This window comes from Oratosquilla oratoria, chromosome 5 (assembly GCF_046742065.1).
Source record: "Oratosquilla oratoria isolate Oo_2021 chromosome 5, ASM4674206v1, whole genome shotgun sequence".
NCBI lineage: Eukaryota > Metazoa > Arthropoda > Malacostraca > Stomatopoda > Squillidae > Oratosquilla > Oratosquilla oratoria.
Window position 1 is genome coordinate 42,145,786 of NC_134781.1, and position 15,407 is coordinate 42,161,192.

The 15,407-nt window shown below is 41.2% G+C and overlaps 1 protein-coding gene across 3 annotated transcripts in view; it reads left to right on the forward strand.

Moving 5' to 3' along the window:
• The window catches only part of LOC143025483 (retinol dehydrogenase 12-like), a 144,571-nt gene that overhangs the window by 39,385 nt on the left and 89,779 nt on the right, over window positions 1-15,407 (forward strand). For all 3 annotated transcript variants that reach the window (XM_076185210.1, XM_076185211.1, XM_076185209.1), the window contains exon 4: window positions 7,445-7,603. In XM_076185210.1, the coding sequence (XP_076041325.1) occupies window positions 7,445-7,603 (159 nt within the window). The remainder of the gene's footprint in view (window positions 1-7,444; window positions 7,604-15,407) is intronic.

A 15,407-nucleotide genomic window follows, 5' to 3' on the forward strand; every position in this document is an offset into this window, starting at 1 on the left:
TGGAAATGAAGTCAAAAGTGGGAAGTGAACTTCAGCATTAAAAAATGTAGTACAATGGAATTTGGAAAAAGTAAAAAAAGAATATCAGGACAATATAAAATTTGTACAAAGGAAGTAAAGAAAGTTGGTTCCCAAAAGGACCTAGGAGTAATTATCACTAAAGACATGTCACCAGGCAAGCAGATAAACAAAATAGGGAAACCTACAATTTACTAAGATCAATAAAGGTAGCTTTTAATTACTTGGATGAGGTAATGGTAAAAAAAAACACTAGTCACACTGATAAGACCAAGATTGGAGTATGCTGTGACACTGTGGACACCCAGTACAAAAAAGAATACAAGGAAAATAGAATCCAAAGAGCAACGACAAAGATGGCCCCAACACTTTCAAAATTGGCATACAAGCAAAGATTGTCTAAACTGGAACTACCAACCCTGGAACAAAGAAGAGAAAGAAGCGATATATTGGCCATTTACAGAATCATGAAAGGCATGGAAGTCCTTGACAGAGAAGACTTATTAAAATGGGATAAAAGATAAACAAGGGGACATGAAAAGGAACTTAGAAAGGATACTTATTGAAGAGATCTGAAAAAACAAAACAAAAACAAAAAATCCACACAGAGTGGTGGATGTCTGGAACAAATTGGACAAAACAATAGTGTGTGCAAACACCATACAAGAATTAAAAACAAACTAGATATTGCAAGATACAAAGATAGGTCAGTACGAGCATATCTCCCCTTCCCATATAATACAACTAGGTATATACTAGGGAAACACACAAACACAAACCTCCAGGACAATGTAAAATTGGTGAAAAGGAAGTAAAGAAAGTGGGATCTGAAAAAGACCTGGGGGTGGTCATTACAAACATAAAGAAAATTGTCGGCAAAACCTATAACTTGCTAAGATCAATAAAAGTTGCTTCATTCCACGACAGAGAGTCACGTACCTGGGTATGGTTCTGGACTCCTCCCTCATGAAGGCCTTCCCAGTAGAGAAGAGAATCCAGAATCTCACTTCTCTTGTCGTACAAGCACTATTGACCGGGTTCCTGACGGCGAAACAGTGCCAAGTCCTCCTGGGCCATATGGCCTCCGTCGAGAGGTTAATTCCCAGGAGCAGACTAAGAATGCGACCGCTACAGTGGCTCCTCAAGTCCCAGTGGTCCCCGCTAAGGGGAAAACCCGTCAACACATCACCCTTACCAGAGAAGTCAAGAATTCTCTTCTCTGGTGGAGGGACCCGTGCAACCTGCTCGTGGGGATGCCCCTCGGCCCATCTCCCCCCGAAGTCCTCTTCTTCTCCGACGCCTCCAAGGAGGGCTGGGGGGCCCACCTCAACGACGATCACGTCAGCAGTTCCTGGTCCACAGTCGAGCGGACAGCCCATATCAACTGGCTAGAGTTGAAAGCGGTACTGCTGGCTCTCCTTCACTTCTCGGATCAAATCTCGGGGAAAGTAGTGGGCATCATGTCGGACAATTCCTCGGTAGTAGCCTACCTGAACAAGCAGGGTGGCACAGTCTCCCAGGACCTATGCCATCTCACTATGGACATCCTCCATTTAGCCGAGAATCTCCAAGTGGCACTCAGAGCTCGCTACATCCCAGGGAAGAAGAATGTCTGGGTGGACCACCTCAGCAGAAGGAGTCAGGTAATCATCACAGAGTGGTCCCTCCATTCGGAAGTGGCGACCTTCCTCATCAACAAATGGGGCTCCCCTCTGGTAGACCTTTTCGCCACCAGATGGAATCACCAGCTCCCAGTATATTTCAGCCCTCTCCCGGATCTGCTGGCAGCAGGAGAGGATGCTCTTCTGCAAAGCTGGGACAACCTCGACACCTACACTTTCCCACCATTTCCCTTGCTCCAGAAGGTGCTCCAGAGAGTAAGAAACGCATCCAACCTTCGGATGACTTTGATCGCTCCCTGGTGGCCGGAAGCCCCATGGTTTCCAGACGCCCTCGAGCTAGCAGTTGAGGAGCCCCTGGCCCTTCAGGAAAGGCCTGACCTTCTACATCAACCAGTCAACGGGGCCTGGCACAAGAACCCGTGAGCTCTGGCGCTTCACACGTTCAGACTATGGTTCGGATCCTCCTAGAGAAGGGTTTCCCCAAATAAGTGGCGGAAGACATGTCCTCCCCTATTCGCTCTTCCTCAGCTACCCTTTATCAAGGGAAATGGAATGCTTTTGCAGAATGGTGCCACTCCCGGGCAATAATCCCAGATCAAGCCACCATTCCTCAGATTGCCTCCTTCTTCCACTTCCTCCGGAAGTCCAAGAAGATCTCCCTCTCGGCAGTGCAGGGCTATAGGGCAGCTCTTAATCAGGTGTTTTCTCTGAAGGGCATGGATCTAGCCCTGTCACCAGAGATTTCCATGCTCTTCAGACATTTCAGAAAATCATGCCCCCCCAGGGAGATCACTTCTCCTCCATGGGATGTGGCATTAGTCCCCCTTACGAGCCCCTCCGAGATGCTCATTTGAAGGACCTCACCTTGAAGACAGTTTTCTCTTGGCCCTTGCGTCTTCCAAGAGGGTCAGGGAGTTACATGCCATCTCTTATCGAGTCGCCTGCTCGAAAGGATGGCAAGAGGTCTCCTTCACTTTTCTGCCCCAATTCATTGCCAAAAACCAGGATCTGGCCAAAGCCAACCCTAGATTCTGGTCCTTTAGTATTCCTTCCTTGGACGACTTTGTAGGGGGCGAACATGCAGAAATGGTACTATGCCTGGTACGTGCTATCTGGACCTACCTCAAGAGGACTAAGCATCTTAGACCAGACTTGCCAAGATTGTTCGTCTCTACCATCACTAAGAATTCCATTTCTTACTGGATCAAGGAAGTCATCCGCAGGGCCTACACCATGAACCCCATGGATTGCCCTAGAGCAAAAGCTCACGACCTCAGGGCAATACCTCCCTAGTCTTCCGAAAGAATCTGTCGGTCAACCAGGTCCTTCAAGCAGGTATATGGAAGTCCCAGACTACGTTCACTTCCTTTTACCTCAAAGAAGTCATGTGGGAATCCTTAGGGACCTTCTCTCTGGGCCCTATAGTGGCCGCCCAGGAAGTCCTGAGATGACATACCCCTTGCCAATGGCACACAGCCAACCCTGAAACCTCATCCAGGTTCTGGCTCGGCAACCACGGTGATACCTATCCAAAGTCCTTCTCATACTCCTACATTCCCTTACCTCACCGAGGGCTCTCAAGCATTCCAAGGGAATCAATTCAAGCCCTGCAAGTGGTACAAAGTGAGTATACCCTGTCTGTCTCCACTCCTGGGAACAGAACTAGGTGCCCTTCACAGTTTAGGGGAATGTATAAGGGTCTGGTCAACGTAGGTCTTAGCACACTAAATTTTTTCCTTACGGAGGTTTCCCAGGCTAGATAACTACTTCCTTCCCTCCTAAGTCCGAGTCTCCTTGGGTAAGGAGTACCGAAGAGTTTGTATTCTTCGGAACAAATGTAATTTTCGCAGGAAAATTAATTTTTCCCTGATACAAACCTGAGGTACTCCTTACCTCTAATGGCCCTCCTCAGCCACCCCTCTAATAGTTCCTTCTCCCTGGCCTGTCAAACCTCGTGATTAATTTCATACCTGGCTCAGACAATGGGGGGTTTTAGCGTGCTACGCTTGTGGGGGAAGGGGGGACCCCCTTGCCCCAGGAGGCCCTTACTGAGGATAATGGTTGCCCAGACCCACGGAGTGAGGTGTTTTCAAACAACACACAGTGTTAGCAGTAGAAACTTTGGCTTACGCAAAAGTATCCTTGGGTAAGGAGTACCGAATAGTTTGTATCAGGGAAAAATTAATTTTCCTGCGAAAATTACATTTTTTCTTGGATGAAGAAATGGTAAAGAAAATAATATTCACACTGATAAGGCCGACTGGAACAAAGAAGAGAAATAAGTGACTTATTGACAATCTGCAGAATTATGAGAGGTGTGGAAATCCTTGATAGAGATGACTTACTAAGTTGGGATAAGAGAAACACAAGAGGACATGAAAGGGAACTCAGAAAGGACAGTTATAGAAGAGACCAGAAACAAAAAACAACTTTCCCCACAGAGTGGTGGATGTATGGAACATACTAGATGAAACAATAGTGTTTTCAAAAACAATGCAAGAATTAAAAAAAAAATTATGACAGGCCAGAGAAACTCAATGGTGGTGGAGCATCGAATCATAATGTAAACACATACCCAGAGCCTATTGGTGCAAGACAGAAGCATAATGAAGTGAAGTGAATTTCAATATCAAGAAATGTATAATGGAATTTGGAAAAAAGCAAAAACAGAATATCAGAACAATACAAAATTGGTACAAAGAAAATTAAAAAAGTCAACTCGGAAAGGGACCTAGGAGTAACTATCACCAATGACATGGCACCAGACAAACATATCAACAAATTAGTCAGAGAACTTTCTATTAATTAAGATCAATGAAAGTGGCTTTTGACTACATGGATGAAGAAATGGTAAAGAAAATATTAGTTACGTTGATAAGACCAAAATTGGAGTATGCTGCAACACTATGGACACCTAGTAATAAAAAGAACATAAAGAAATTTAGAAAGAATTCAAAGAGCAATGACAAAGATGGCACCAACACACTCCAAATTAACATGCAAATAAAGATCGGACACACTTGAACTACCAACCCTGGAACAAAGAAGAGAAAGAGGAGCTCTGCTAACCATCTACAGAATTATGAAAGGGATGGAAGTCCTTGATAGAGATGACATACTAAAGTGGGATAGAAGAAAAACAAGAGGACTGAAAAGAAACTTAAAAAGGATAGTTACAGAAGAGATCTGAAAAAAAAATAGCTTCCCACACAGAGTGATAGATATCTGGAACAAATTGAATGAAGAAACAGTGAGTGCAAAAACTATGCAAGAATTTAAGATCACACTGGATGCTGAAAGATACAAAAATGGGTCACTATGAGCATAGCTCTCTTCCCGTAAAATACAACTAGGTAAATACACACACACACATGAGGGTATTAAAAGGTCATAAAAATAAGTTGAGAAAGACGAAATGTCTAAAGGGTGTGAAGAAATACAGTATTCCATACAAATACATAAATATTTGGAATAGCTTGGAAGGTGATATAGACCAAACTGGAACAAGACATGAATTCAAACAAAAATATAATTTTGGAAATTAATAATATAGACAAAGTTGGAACCATCTATCAATTTGAAGCTAGGTATGATAAATGGGAGAGTAAAAGACAGGATCCCACAGGTGTGGTTTCTTTCCTGTATACTACAGCATTGTAAATACTCATACAACATAGCACCAACCCTTATACTGCAGTTAGGCAAATACATTTAGATTTACTCTATGCCACAGAATCTCCAATCACTGTGATAGATCTAAGTAATACAAAATTAGGTGAAATAAAATGTATCAGAATATTGAAAGTAATTACAAGATACTTTTTAAGATACTCTTAAACAAAGTTTCTAAGCAACAGAACCCATCTAGATGTTACTACTGGCTCAGATCCCTTCATGTTCTGTTAAGTTAACTAGGAATTAGCCCTTTGGCATCTTGGAGTCCTCCCACCCTAGTACCTGTGTAGGACCACTTGTTGGAAAGCTTAATGGCCAATCACAGTCTGGTGTACAGTACACTGTGAGGTCTAGTAGTGATGGACACACCTCAATCCTGTTGAAGGGTGTCAATGGTTACATTATAGATTTTATACAGATAGCAACATTCAACTTTTCCAGCCTTCAACACTCAGTATTGCAACAGCCAACCAAGAGCAAACACTTAGTCAGTGTTGCTTTGTGTGTCATTAAAAGGGACTAAATGGGGCAGAGAATGGAAAGTGAGTATCCCACTTCTATCATCCTTGGTGAGGAGTCAAGTTTTGACTTGGCCACTCCTATAGAAGGGGATATATATATATATATATATACAGGTACTCCTCGTTTAACGACCTACTCGGTTAGCGACGACGCGGAGTTACGACGGGCTTTATGACAGATGTTTAACGTAAATCTCCCAAAGTTATGACGTCGTGTACGATAATTAAGTTGGCTGAGGCAAATTTGTATGATGTTATAATTGAACTTGTACGGTGGATATTAGCTGTGAGGTAAAGTGTTCTGAAGCTTAGGTCTACATTACCATCCTGCAAGCTGCAAAAACTACCTGGGGTACAGTATATACCGGTAGTGGTAAATTTTTAGTTTCGACCATGGGTGCAATATAGCAATAGAAAATTAATTATTAATTTTGTAAATTATAATGTATCAAAGTAATATGCAATTTTGTGAGCGGAAATAAAAAAAAAATGTGCTAAAACAAATTTCGTAAGTAACGAAGTCATGTCGGACGAATGGTACACCATGTTTATTATGATAGATGCCGATGTCGAAGAAATAAAAGGATGATGAATTCTTCTAACCTAAACTAAACTAACCTGACCTGTGTTTGATAAATCATTACCTGCAAATTAAATGTCATCCGGCTCGTCCTCGTTGTCGTCGTCGTGAGAGACGTTGGCAGACGACAAGATGGCGTCCCAATCCTATGCTACCGACTTCGTTCATTAGCATATTTTCTTGTAGCATGGTATTTTTTACTTCCATTTCCGCCCACAAAATTGCATATTACATTGATACATTTTAATTTACAAAATTAATAATTAATTTTCTATTGCTATATTGCGCCCATGGTCGAAACTAAAAAAATACCCCGGTATTCAATATGGAATGTCAGCATACGCGGATTTGGTCATATACGGTAATTTCAGGAACCACTGTAAATAAACAGTAAATAAAGCTTTAATGTACTGTATAAAAGAGGGAAAAGACACGAAAATAAAGATACATGTATTGCTGGATATTGTACATACAGTACATGTACGTATATGTATACACTTTCGCTTAACGACCAATTCGGTTAACAACGGCGCGCTGGTCCCAATTGTCGTCGTTAAACGAGGAGTGGTTGTATATATATATATATATTTATATATATATATATATTTTCTTCTTGTTGTGACACCGTCCAGTATCAAAAGGGTATATATATATATATATATATATATATATATATATATATATATATTTTTATATATATATATTTTTTTTTTCTTCTTCTTCTTCTTCTTCTTGGGACACCGTCCAGTATTAAAAGGGTACCAACTCAGAGGAAGCCTGGCCACAGATTCACACTCCCCCAGCTGCAACTACCACATATAGGACAGAATGCCTCATATCACAATATCCCACACTAACCACCCCTAGACTAATGTATCTTCCCTTAGTGACATATTTTCCCACCCGAAGGCTGTTGCCAGTTACATGAAGGACACAGGTCTTCTACAAGAGAGGCCAGTGGCAACAGACTGACTGACAGATCAGAGACTTTGTAAGAGAGGCTTCACCTTCAATTTTTCTCTCTACAGGCATCATGACTTGCCCAAACTGGAAGACTGAAGATGGTTTTGAGATGCAAATGGGGACCAACCACTTTGGGCATTTCCTCCTGACGCAGTTGGTGCTTCCCCTTATGAAGCATGGAGACCCAGCCAGAATCATCACAGTCAGCTCCCATGGTCACTACGGTGAGTAGAGAACAAAACGAAAATTCTTCTCCCAGATGACCCCTTCCCTGAGCTGTACTTTGGGTTCCTTTCCCACTGTACTTCAAGTGACATAATGTTTTGATGTTGTGGTTGTCATGCATCCCATGTGTCATGGTTAGCTTTAACAGTGGATTAAGTTAGTATAGTGGTTCCTAGGTCAGGGAGGTTATCCTTTAGGAAATAATTCAGTTTTTATGTTGGAGAGAGTGGGATCAAAGAAAGCACTGGAGGTAAAATTTGGATTTAAGAGAGAAAACTGTCATGTGAATATGATGTTTATGGTTCCAGGGGAATTTTGTTTGATTATTCATTTCATTTCATTCATTTATTTTCACTACTTGTCTCATTTATTCACTTTTAGCTATTTATTCTATTTACTTTTATTATTTACTTATCTATTTTATATATTTATGTATTCATGCTTGGATCACATTTTTGTGGTAAGATGGATATGTGAGAAAGCATTAGGAAAAGGTGAGGATATTTTTTGGGCCTTTATGGATTTGGAAAAGGCTTATCACAGGGTAGACAGGAAATTGCTGCGGGAGGTATTGAAAATATAAGGGATAGGAGGAAAGCTTTTAAGGGGACCCCCCGCCCCCAGATTTAAGAAAAAATCGAAAAAAAAATGAAAAAAAATTATTGCATAAATACATAGTAGGGATCTTGATCTAGATGCTGGTAAAGTGTTTTTATCGTAGGGTTTAAAGGCCCTACCCTCCCTCCCCCCGGCAGCCACATGCTGCGCACGACCATTGTTTACATACGTTTTGACCATATTTTACTCTATTTTTTTTTTGCGTTTGATACACTCATAAAGTTTTTTCTTACGTCCGGCATGCACGTGAGTATGTGGTGTGAGGAAGTTCAGCCTGCACGACTGGCAGTAGCCTGAGCCTTACAAAGTAAAGGACATGTACACTTTAGCTTGCCGCGTTCACTAATTTGCCGTGTGAAATTCGCATCTATTTTTCAGTGAAGAGATATTTGAAGATATTAGCCATGCCTAAGCTATCCAAACAAAAGGCACAATTGCTGAAGATAAGAACGTCTACATTAGCAACTCAAGGGGAGAAAGAAAGAACCCCAGCATCAACTTTGTTATCACCACCTCCGCCACCACCAGTACTCCCTCCAGCAGCTCTCTCCCTGCCATCTACATCCACATCCCCAGCACCTGATCCTCTGTCCTCTACACCTATATCAGACACGTTGTCTCTACGCAAACAACTGTTTGCTAACAAGTGGCTACAAGGATGCCTCCTTGTTGCAACACCTTGGGTTTAGTCTCAAACCTCACAGTGATGTCCCTGATGCAGCAAGAGCCTGTTCCAACACCAGAAAGGAAACCCAAGAAAAGAAAGAGAGCTGAATCCCAGCAATCAGACTACCTTGCTGGGTCATTCTAGACCAAGAACTCAAACTTTGCAACAAACAGTGAGGTGGTGGCTTATGAGACCCTCACTCTGAGTGAATAATATCCTACACTGTAGGAGGGTACAAAGTGCCTGAGTTACTTGAAAGATGCAAAATCATCATGAAAATACAATGGAACCTGTTTTCAATGGGTCTTAGGAGGTCCAATGTAAAATTTAGTCAAACTAAGGAAAAAAAAAACTTTAACACTTGTTTCTGAAAAATGTAAGTTTTTGATACAAAGTGTATCTCCTCCCTCAATTTTCAACCGATTTTTGCATATGAGGTCTCTATTAATAGCCAGATAAACGACAAAAAATGAAATAGAGAGTTTTTTTGCATATGTTAAATAGAAATTTTTTAATAACGTGTCAAAGTCAAAATTTTGCATTTTTTTTCGATAATCTTTTTATATATTTTTTTTCCTCGGCGTTAAACAAAGATATTAAAAAAAACTTTCTATTTTGTTTTTTATATATGTAGAAGATTCTTTTGCTGTAAAATGGAAGACATCGAATAAAAATTGTAAGAGGAGATAGGATTTGAAAGAAGCCCAAAAATATGGTATTTTTTATGTTTTTTTTTTTTTTTTATTAAAAAGCACCCGGAATTGGCTTTGCTAGGTGTGCTTGGCCTACAGCGTAGTTCGCTTTGCTCGCGAGAGAATTTGACGACAACGTCGGGAGACTTTGACGACTCCTTTTGGAGACTGAAGGCTCCTTTAGGAGATTTTGAAGACTCCTTCGTAATACTTCTCCTGGCAATATTTTGTAAAGATTCTCTTAGCAATATTTCGTAAAGATTCTCTTGGTAATATTTCGTAAAGATTCTCTTGTTAACATTTGGTAAAGATTCTCTTGGCAATATTTCGTAAATATTTTCTCATTAATATTTCGTAAAGATTCTTTTGTCAGAATTCCGTAAAGATTCTCTTTTTCTTGTTAGCACCACTTTCTTTTTCCATGGTAATATTAGTGTTTCCGGTGATGACTCATTTCCGGGTTGGGCCTTGCGTAGGAGGTTGGAAGGTTTAGAGAGAAATATTTTTTTATGTTAGTGGAGTGGAGATTCTCTTGGCAATATTTCGTAAAGATTCTCTTGGTAATATTTCGTAAAGATTCTCTTGTTAACATTTGGTAAAGATTCTCTTGGCAATATTTCGTAAATATTTTCTCATTAATATTTCGTAAAGATTCTTTTGTCAGAATTCCGTAAAGATTCTCTTTTTCTTGTTAGCACCACTTTCTTTTTCCAAGGTAATATTAGTGTTTCCGGTGATGACTCATTTCCGGGTTGGGCCTTGCGTAGGAGGTTGGAAGGTTTAGAGAGAAATATTTTTTTATGTTAGTGGAGTGGAGATTCTCTTGGCAATATTTCGTAAAGATTCTCCTAGCAATATTTCGTAAAGATTCTCTTGGTAATATTTCATAAAGATTCTCTTGTTAACATTTGGTAAAGATTCTCTTGGCAATATTTCGTAAATATTTTCTCATTAATATTTCGTAAAGATTCTTTTGTCAGAATTCCGTAAAGATTCTCTTGTGTCCCCGGGAGTTAGTGTTTCCGGTGATGACTCATTTCCGGAGTAGGAGAATGGAAGGTTTTAGAGAGAATTATTTTTTTATGTATATAGAAGCACCCGGACCTGGGTTCGCCAGGTGTGCTTGGCCTACGGCGTAGCTCGCTTCGCTTTGCTTGGCAATATTTCGTAAAGATTCTCTTAGCAATATTTCGTAAAGATTCTCTTGGTAATATTTCGTAAAGATTCTCTTGTTAACATTTGGTAAAGATTCTCTTGGCAATATTTCATAAATATTTTCTCATTAATATTTCGTAAAGATTCTTTTGTCAGAATTCCGTAAAGATTCTCTTTTTCTTGTTAGCACCACTTTCTTTTTCCATGGTAATATTAGTGTTTCCGGTGATGACTCATTTCCGGGTTGGGCCTTGCATAGGAGGTTGGAAGGTTTAGAGAGAAATATTTTTTTATGTTAGTGGAGTGGAGATTCTATTGGCTATATTTCGTAAAGATTCTCTTAGCAATATTTCGTAAAGATTCTCTTGGTAATATTTCGTAAAGATTCTCTTGTTAACATTTGGTAAAGATTCTCTTGGCAATATTTCGTAAATATTTTCTCATTAATATTTCGTAAAGATTCTTTTGTCAGAATTCCGTAATTCTGTTTTTATGTATATAGATTCTCTTGGCAATATTTCGTAAAGATTCTCTTAGCGTTATTTCGTAAAGATTCTCTTGGTAATATTTCGTAAAGATTAGTATTTCTGGTGATGACTTATTTCCGGAGTAGGAGTTTGGAAGGTTTAGAGAAAAATATTTAGAGGTTGGAAGGTTTAGAGAAAAATATATTTTATGTATATAGATAAAAAACTACTGGTCAGATCTGAATAAAACTCAAGCTGTGAAGGTTTCCTCAGACCTAGATATCACACAGAAAAAATCAGCAAGATCCTTCTGAAAAAAAAAATTTGGGCGGGGGGGGGGGTCCCTTAAGAACACTCAAGAGTTTTTACAAAAGTAATAAAGCTTGTACCAAGTATTTCCACTTGGATCGTATGAGGCGAGAAAAAAGGGACAGGGATTGGGGCTAGGCATCCTTCTCCCTGTAGCCCCACAGGGGACATTCCTAAAAAAAGTAAAGGCATAAGAGGGTCTAGGAGTTTTCCAACCAGTACTCTAAGGTTTGGGTCTTTTAATGTGCGTGGATGTGGTACAGATGAGAGTAAAAGGGAAGAGATAGGTAGTATGTGAGAAGAAAGGTAGATGTGTTGGCTTTGAGTGAAACTAGGTTGAGAGGGAAGGGCGAGTGTAAGTTTGGGAGTGTAAGTGGGAGGTTATTAGGAGTGAAGAGAGGGCAAGGGAGAGAAGGGGTGGCTATACTAGTAAGTGAAGAGATAGGTAAACGTGTAGTGGAGTGGAAGGAGGTTTCCTCAAGGATAATGTGGATGAAGGTGAAACTGGGGAAGGAGATGTGGGTTTTTGTAAGTGCATATGGTCCTGGTAGTGAGAAGAGTGTAGAAGAAAGGGAGGCTTTTTGGATAGATTTAAATGAGTGCATAGAGGGATTAGGGAGAAATGTCAATGTAATAGTACTGGGAGACCTTAATACTAGGGTAGGAAATGAACCAATTGACGGAGTGGTTGGGAAATGTGAAGTTCCAGGAAAGAATCATAGTGGAGAGTTGATGGTGGAGATGTGTCTAGAAAGAGAGTTGATGATAGCAAATACAGTGTTTCGGAAGAAAGTCAAGCATAAGTACACATGGGAGAGGGTGGTGGATGGAAGGGTGGTAGATAGAGCATTAATGGACTATGTAGTGGTAGATAGGAGTATAATAGGAAGAGTTAAGGATGTACATGTGCTAAGAGGAGAGGGTGGGAGAATATCCGATCATTTTTTGGTGGAAGGTAAGTTGAGAGTGGAGGATAGATGGAGAAAGAGGAAAAGGACAAAAGGTAGGGAGATGCTTAGAGTGAACTCTTTAAAGGAAAAGGGGAAGGAGTACAAGAAGAAGCTGAGAGAGGAGTGGAAGGGAGTAAAGGATAGAGTAGAGCTAGGAGTGGAGGAGGAATGGGGATGGTTCAAGTAGGGAGTTACAAAGTGTGCAAAGATGGTGTGTGGAACAAGAAGGACAGGAGGAAATAGAAGGAAGGATAGTGAATGGTGGGATGAGGAAACAAAGAAGGTTGTAGAAGAGAAGAAGCGAGCTTTCACAGATTGGATACAAAATAGGACGAGGGAGTCATATGAGAGGTACAAAGAAAAGAAAAGAGGAGTAAAGCACAAGGTAAAGGAGGCAAAGAGGAGTGCAGATTTGAAATGGGGTAAGAGTATGACAGAAAATTTTGAAAGTAATGAAAAGATGTTTTGGAAAGAAATTAAGAGAGGAAAAGGAGGCGAATCAAGTAGAGAAGAAAAGGTAAAAGGTGCAGATGGAGAGATGAAAATGGAAGAGGAGGCAGTAAGGGGAAGATGGGCAGAATATTTTAGGGAGTTGCTAAATGTGAAGGAGGATAGGGAGGAAAAGATAGCTGCAGTGGGAAGTGCTAAGAAAATGACCGTGATGAGTGAGGAAAATGGAGGAGAAATAAGGAAGGATGAAGTGAAGGCAGTTGTTAAGATGATGAAAGCAGGTAAGGCACCTGGTCTGGATGGATGCCATGCAGAATGTCTAAAAAAAGGAGGTGCAGTGATGGTGGACTGGCTGGTGAGGTTATTTAATGTTTGCTGGAGAGAGGGTAGAGTGCCGGAGGACTGGAGGAGTGCCTGTATAGTTCCACTTTCCAAGGGAAAAGGGGACAAGTGTGAGTGTAGTAGTTTCAGAGGGATTAATTTGTTAATTGTAGTTGGGAAGGCTTATGGGAGGATCTTGATTGAGAGGATTAGGAGAGGAACAAAAGGAATAATTGTTGAGGAACAGTGTGAATTTAGGACGGGTAGAGTTTGTGTAGATCATATTTTTGTGGTAAGACAGATATGTGAGAAAGCTATAGGAAAGGGGAAGGATGTTTTTTTGGCTTTTATGGATCTGGAAAAGGCTTATGACAGGGTAGATAGGAGGACACTGTGGGAGGTTTTGCGGATATACGGGATAGGAGGAAAGCTTCTAGGAGCTGTCAAGAGTTTTTACGAGAGTAGTAGAGCATGTGTCAGGATTAGAAATGGAGAGAGTGAGTGGTTTGAGGTAAAGGTGGGACTTCGTCAGGGATGCGTTATGTCACCCTGGTTGTTCAACTTGTACATGGATGGGGTTTTTGCGAGACGTAAATGCAAGGGTAGTGGGTCAGGGATTGGAGATGGTTAAAGAAAATGGAGAAAAGTGGGAGGTGAGCCAACTGTTGTTTGTGGACGACACTGCGCTTGTGGCAGGATCGGAGAAGGGATTGAGGAAGTTGTTGGCAGAGTTTGGGAAAGTGTATGAAAGAAGAAAGCTGAAGATAAATGTGGGTAACAGCAAGGTGATGAGATGTATAAGGGGTGAATGTGGTAGCAGACTGGAAGCGAGCATTAACCCCTTCCATACGGTGCCGCATACGTAGGCAGCATGAGGAGCAAGTGGATACGCAAGGCTGCCATATTGGCGTCTTGATTATATTTATTGTAGTTGCCCCTGCGTAATGACATACTCTCTAAACTGTCTTCATCACATTTTCTATGGTTATCAAAATTCACGGGTGAAAGAGAGAACGATCGATATAAGTGGTGACTATATTTTATGATGTGAGTATTATTACGACACATCGTACGTCTGGCAGCTAATGCTGCCCGCGAGATTTTGGCCCATACTGAATAGGTTAAGGGAGAGTGACTGGAGTAAATGGATAGTTTTAGATACTTGGGTGCAAATGTGGCAGGAAAAGGTGGAGTGGAGGTGGAGGTAGAATGTAGATTGAGAGAAGCGAGAAAACGCCTTGGTGGATTAAAAAGTGTAATGAGAAATAGACATTTGGGAATGGATGCTAAGAGGAGACTGTATGAAGGAGTGATTGTGCCAACAGCACTGTATGGGGCAGAAACATGGAACATAAGAGGAAGAGTTTGAATGTGTTTGAGATGAGGTGCCTGAGAAGTATGATGGGGGTCACTAGGCTAGATAGAGTGAGAAATGAGGAGGTGAGGAGGAGAACAGGGGTGGAAAGGGAGTTGGGAGATAGGGTTGATGAAAGAGTATTAGGATGGTTTGGACACATGGAAAGAATGAGTGAAGAAAGACTAGTAAAAGAGGTATGGAAGGCAGATGTGGAGGGAGTGAACATGAGGGGACGTCCTAGGATGAGATGGATGGATGGGGTGAAGGGGGCTTTGAGGAAGAGGGGAATGTCTGTTGAGGAAGGACGGGAAAGGACAGAAGACAGGGATGAATGGAGAATAGTTGTATATGGATGATGTTGTGATGCATGAGATGGAATGAGCGGGGGGATGGGGGGTGAGGTAGTATGTGTGAGCAAAATTTGACGCAGCCCGAAGGGATTTCTTCCCGTCTTCTCCTTTTATGCATGAGGGGACGGAGAGGGGGGGGGGGTCGCCGAGTTAATGAAGCGACCTTGCTGTGGATGTGCTGTGACTTGCAACACTGCCTCTGACCCAGGGCAGTGGACAAGGTGCAGGGATGACCTGTCATCCAGGAGGTGCTAAGATGAGAGGGAGGGTGGAGGGGAGTGGAGTGTATTTAGGGATGGAAATGGGTGGGAATGATTTTATGCCTTTTTCTTTTTGGCTACCTTCCTTGTAAGGGGGAAAAAGCCTTGGTATATGTATGTATAAAGCTTGTGTTAGAATAAGAAATGGAGGGAGCGAGTGGTTTGAGGTAAAAATAGGGCTTCGCCAGGGATGTGGTATGTCACCTT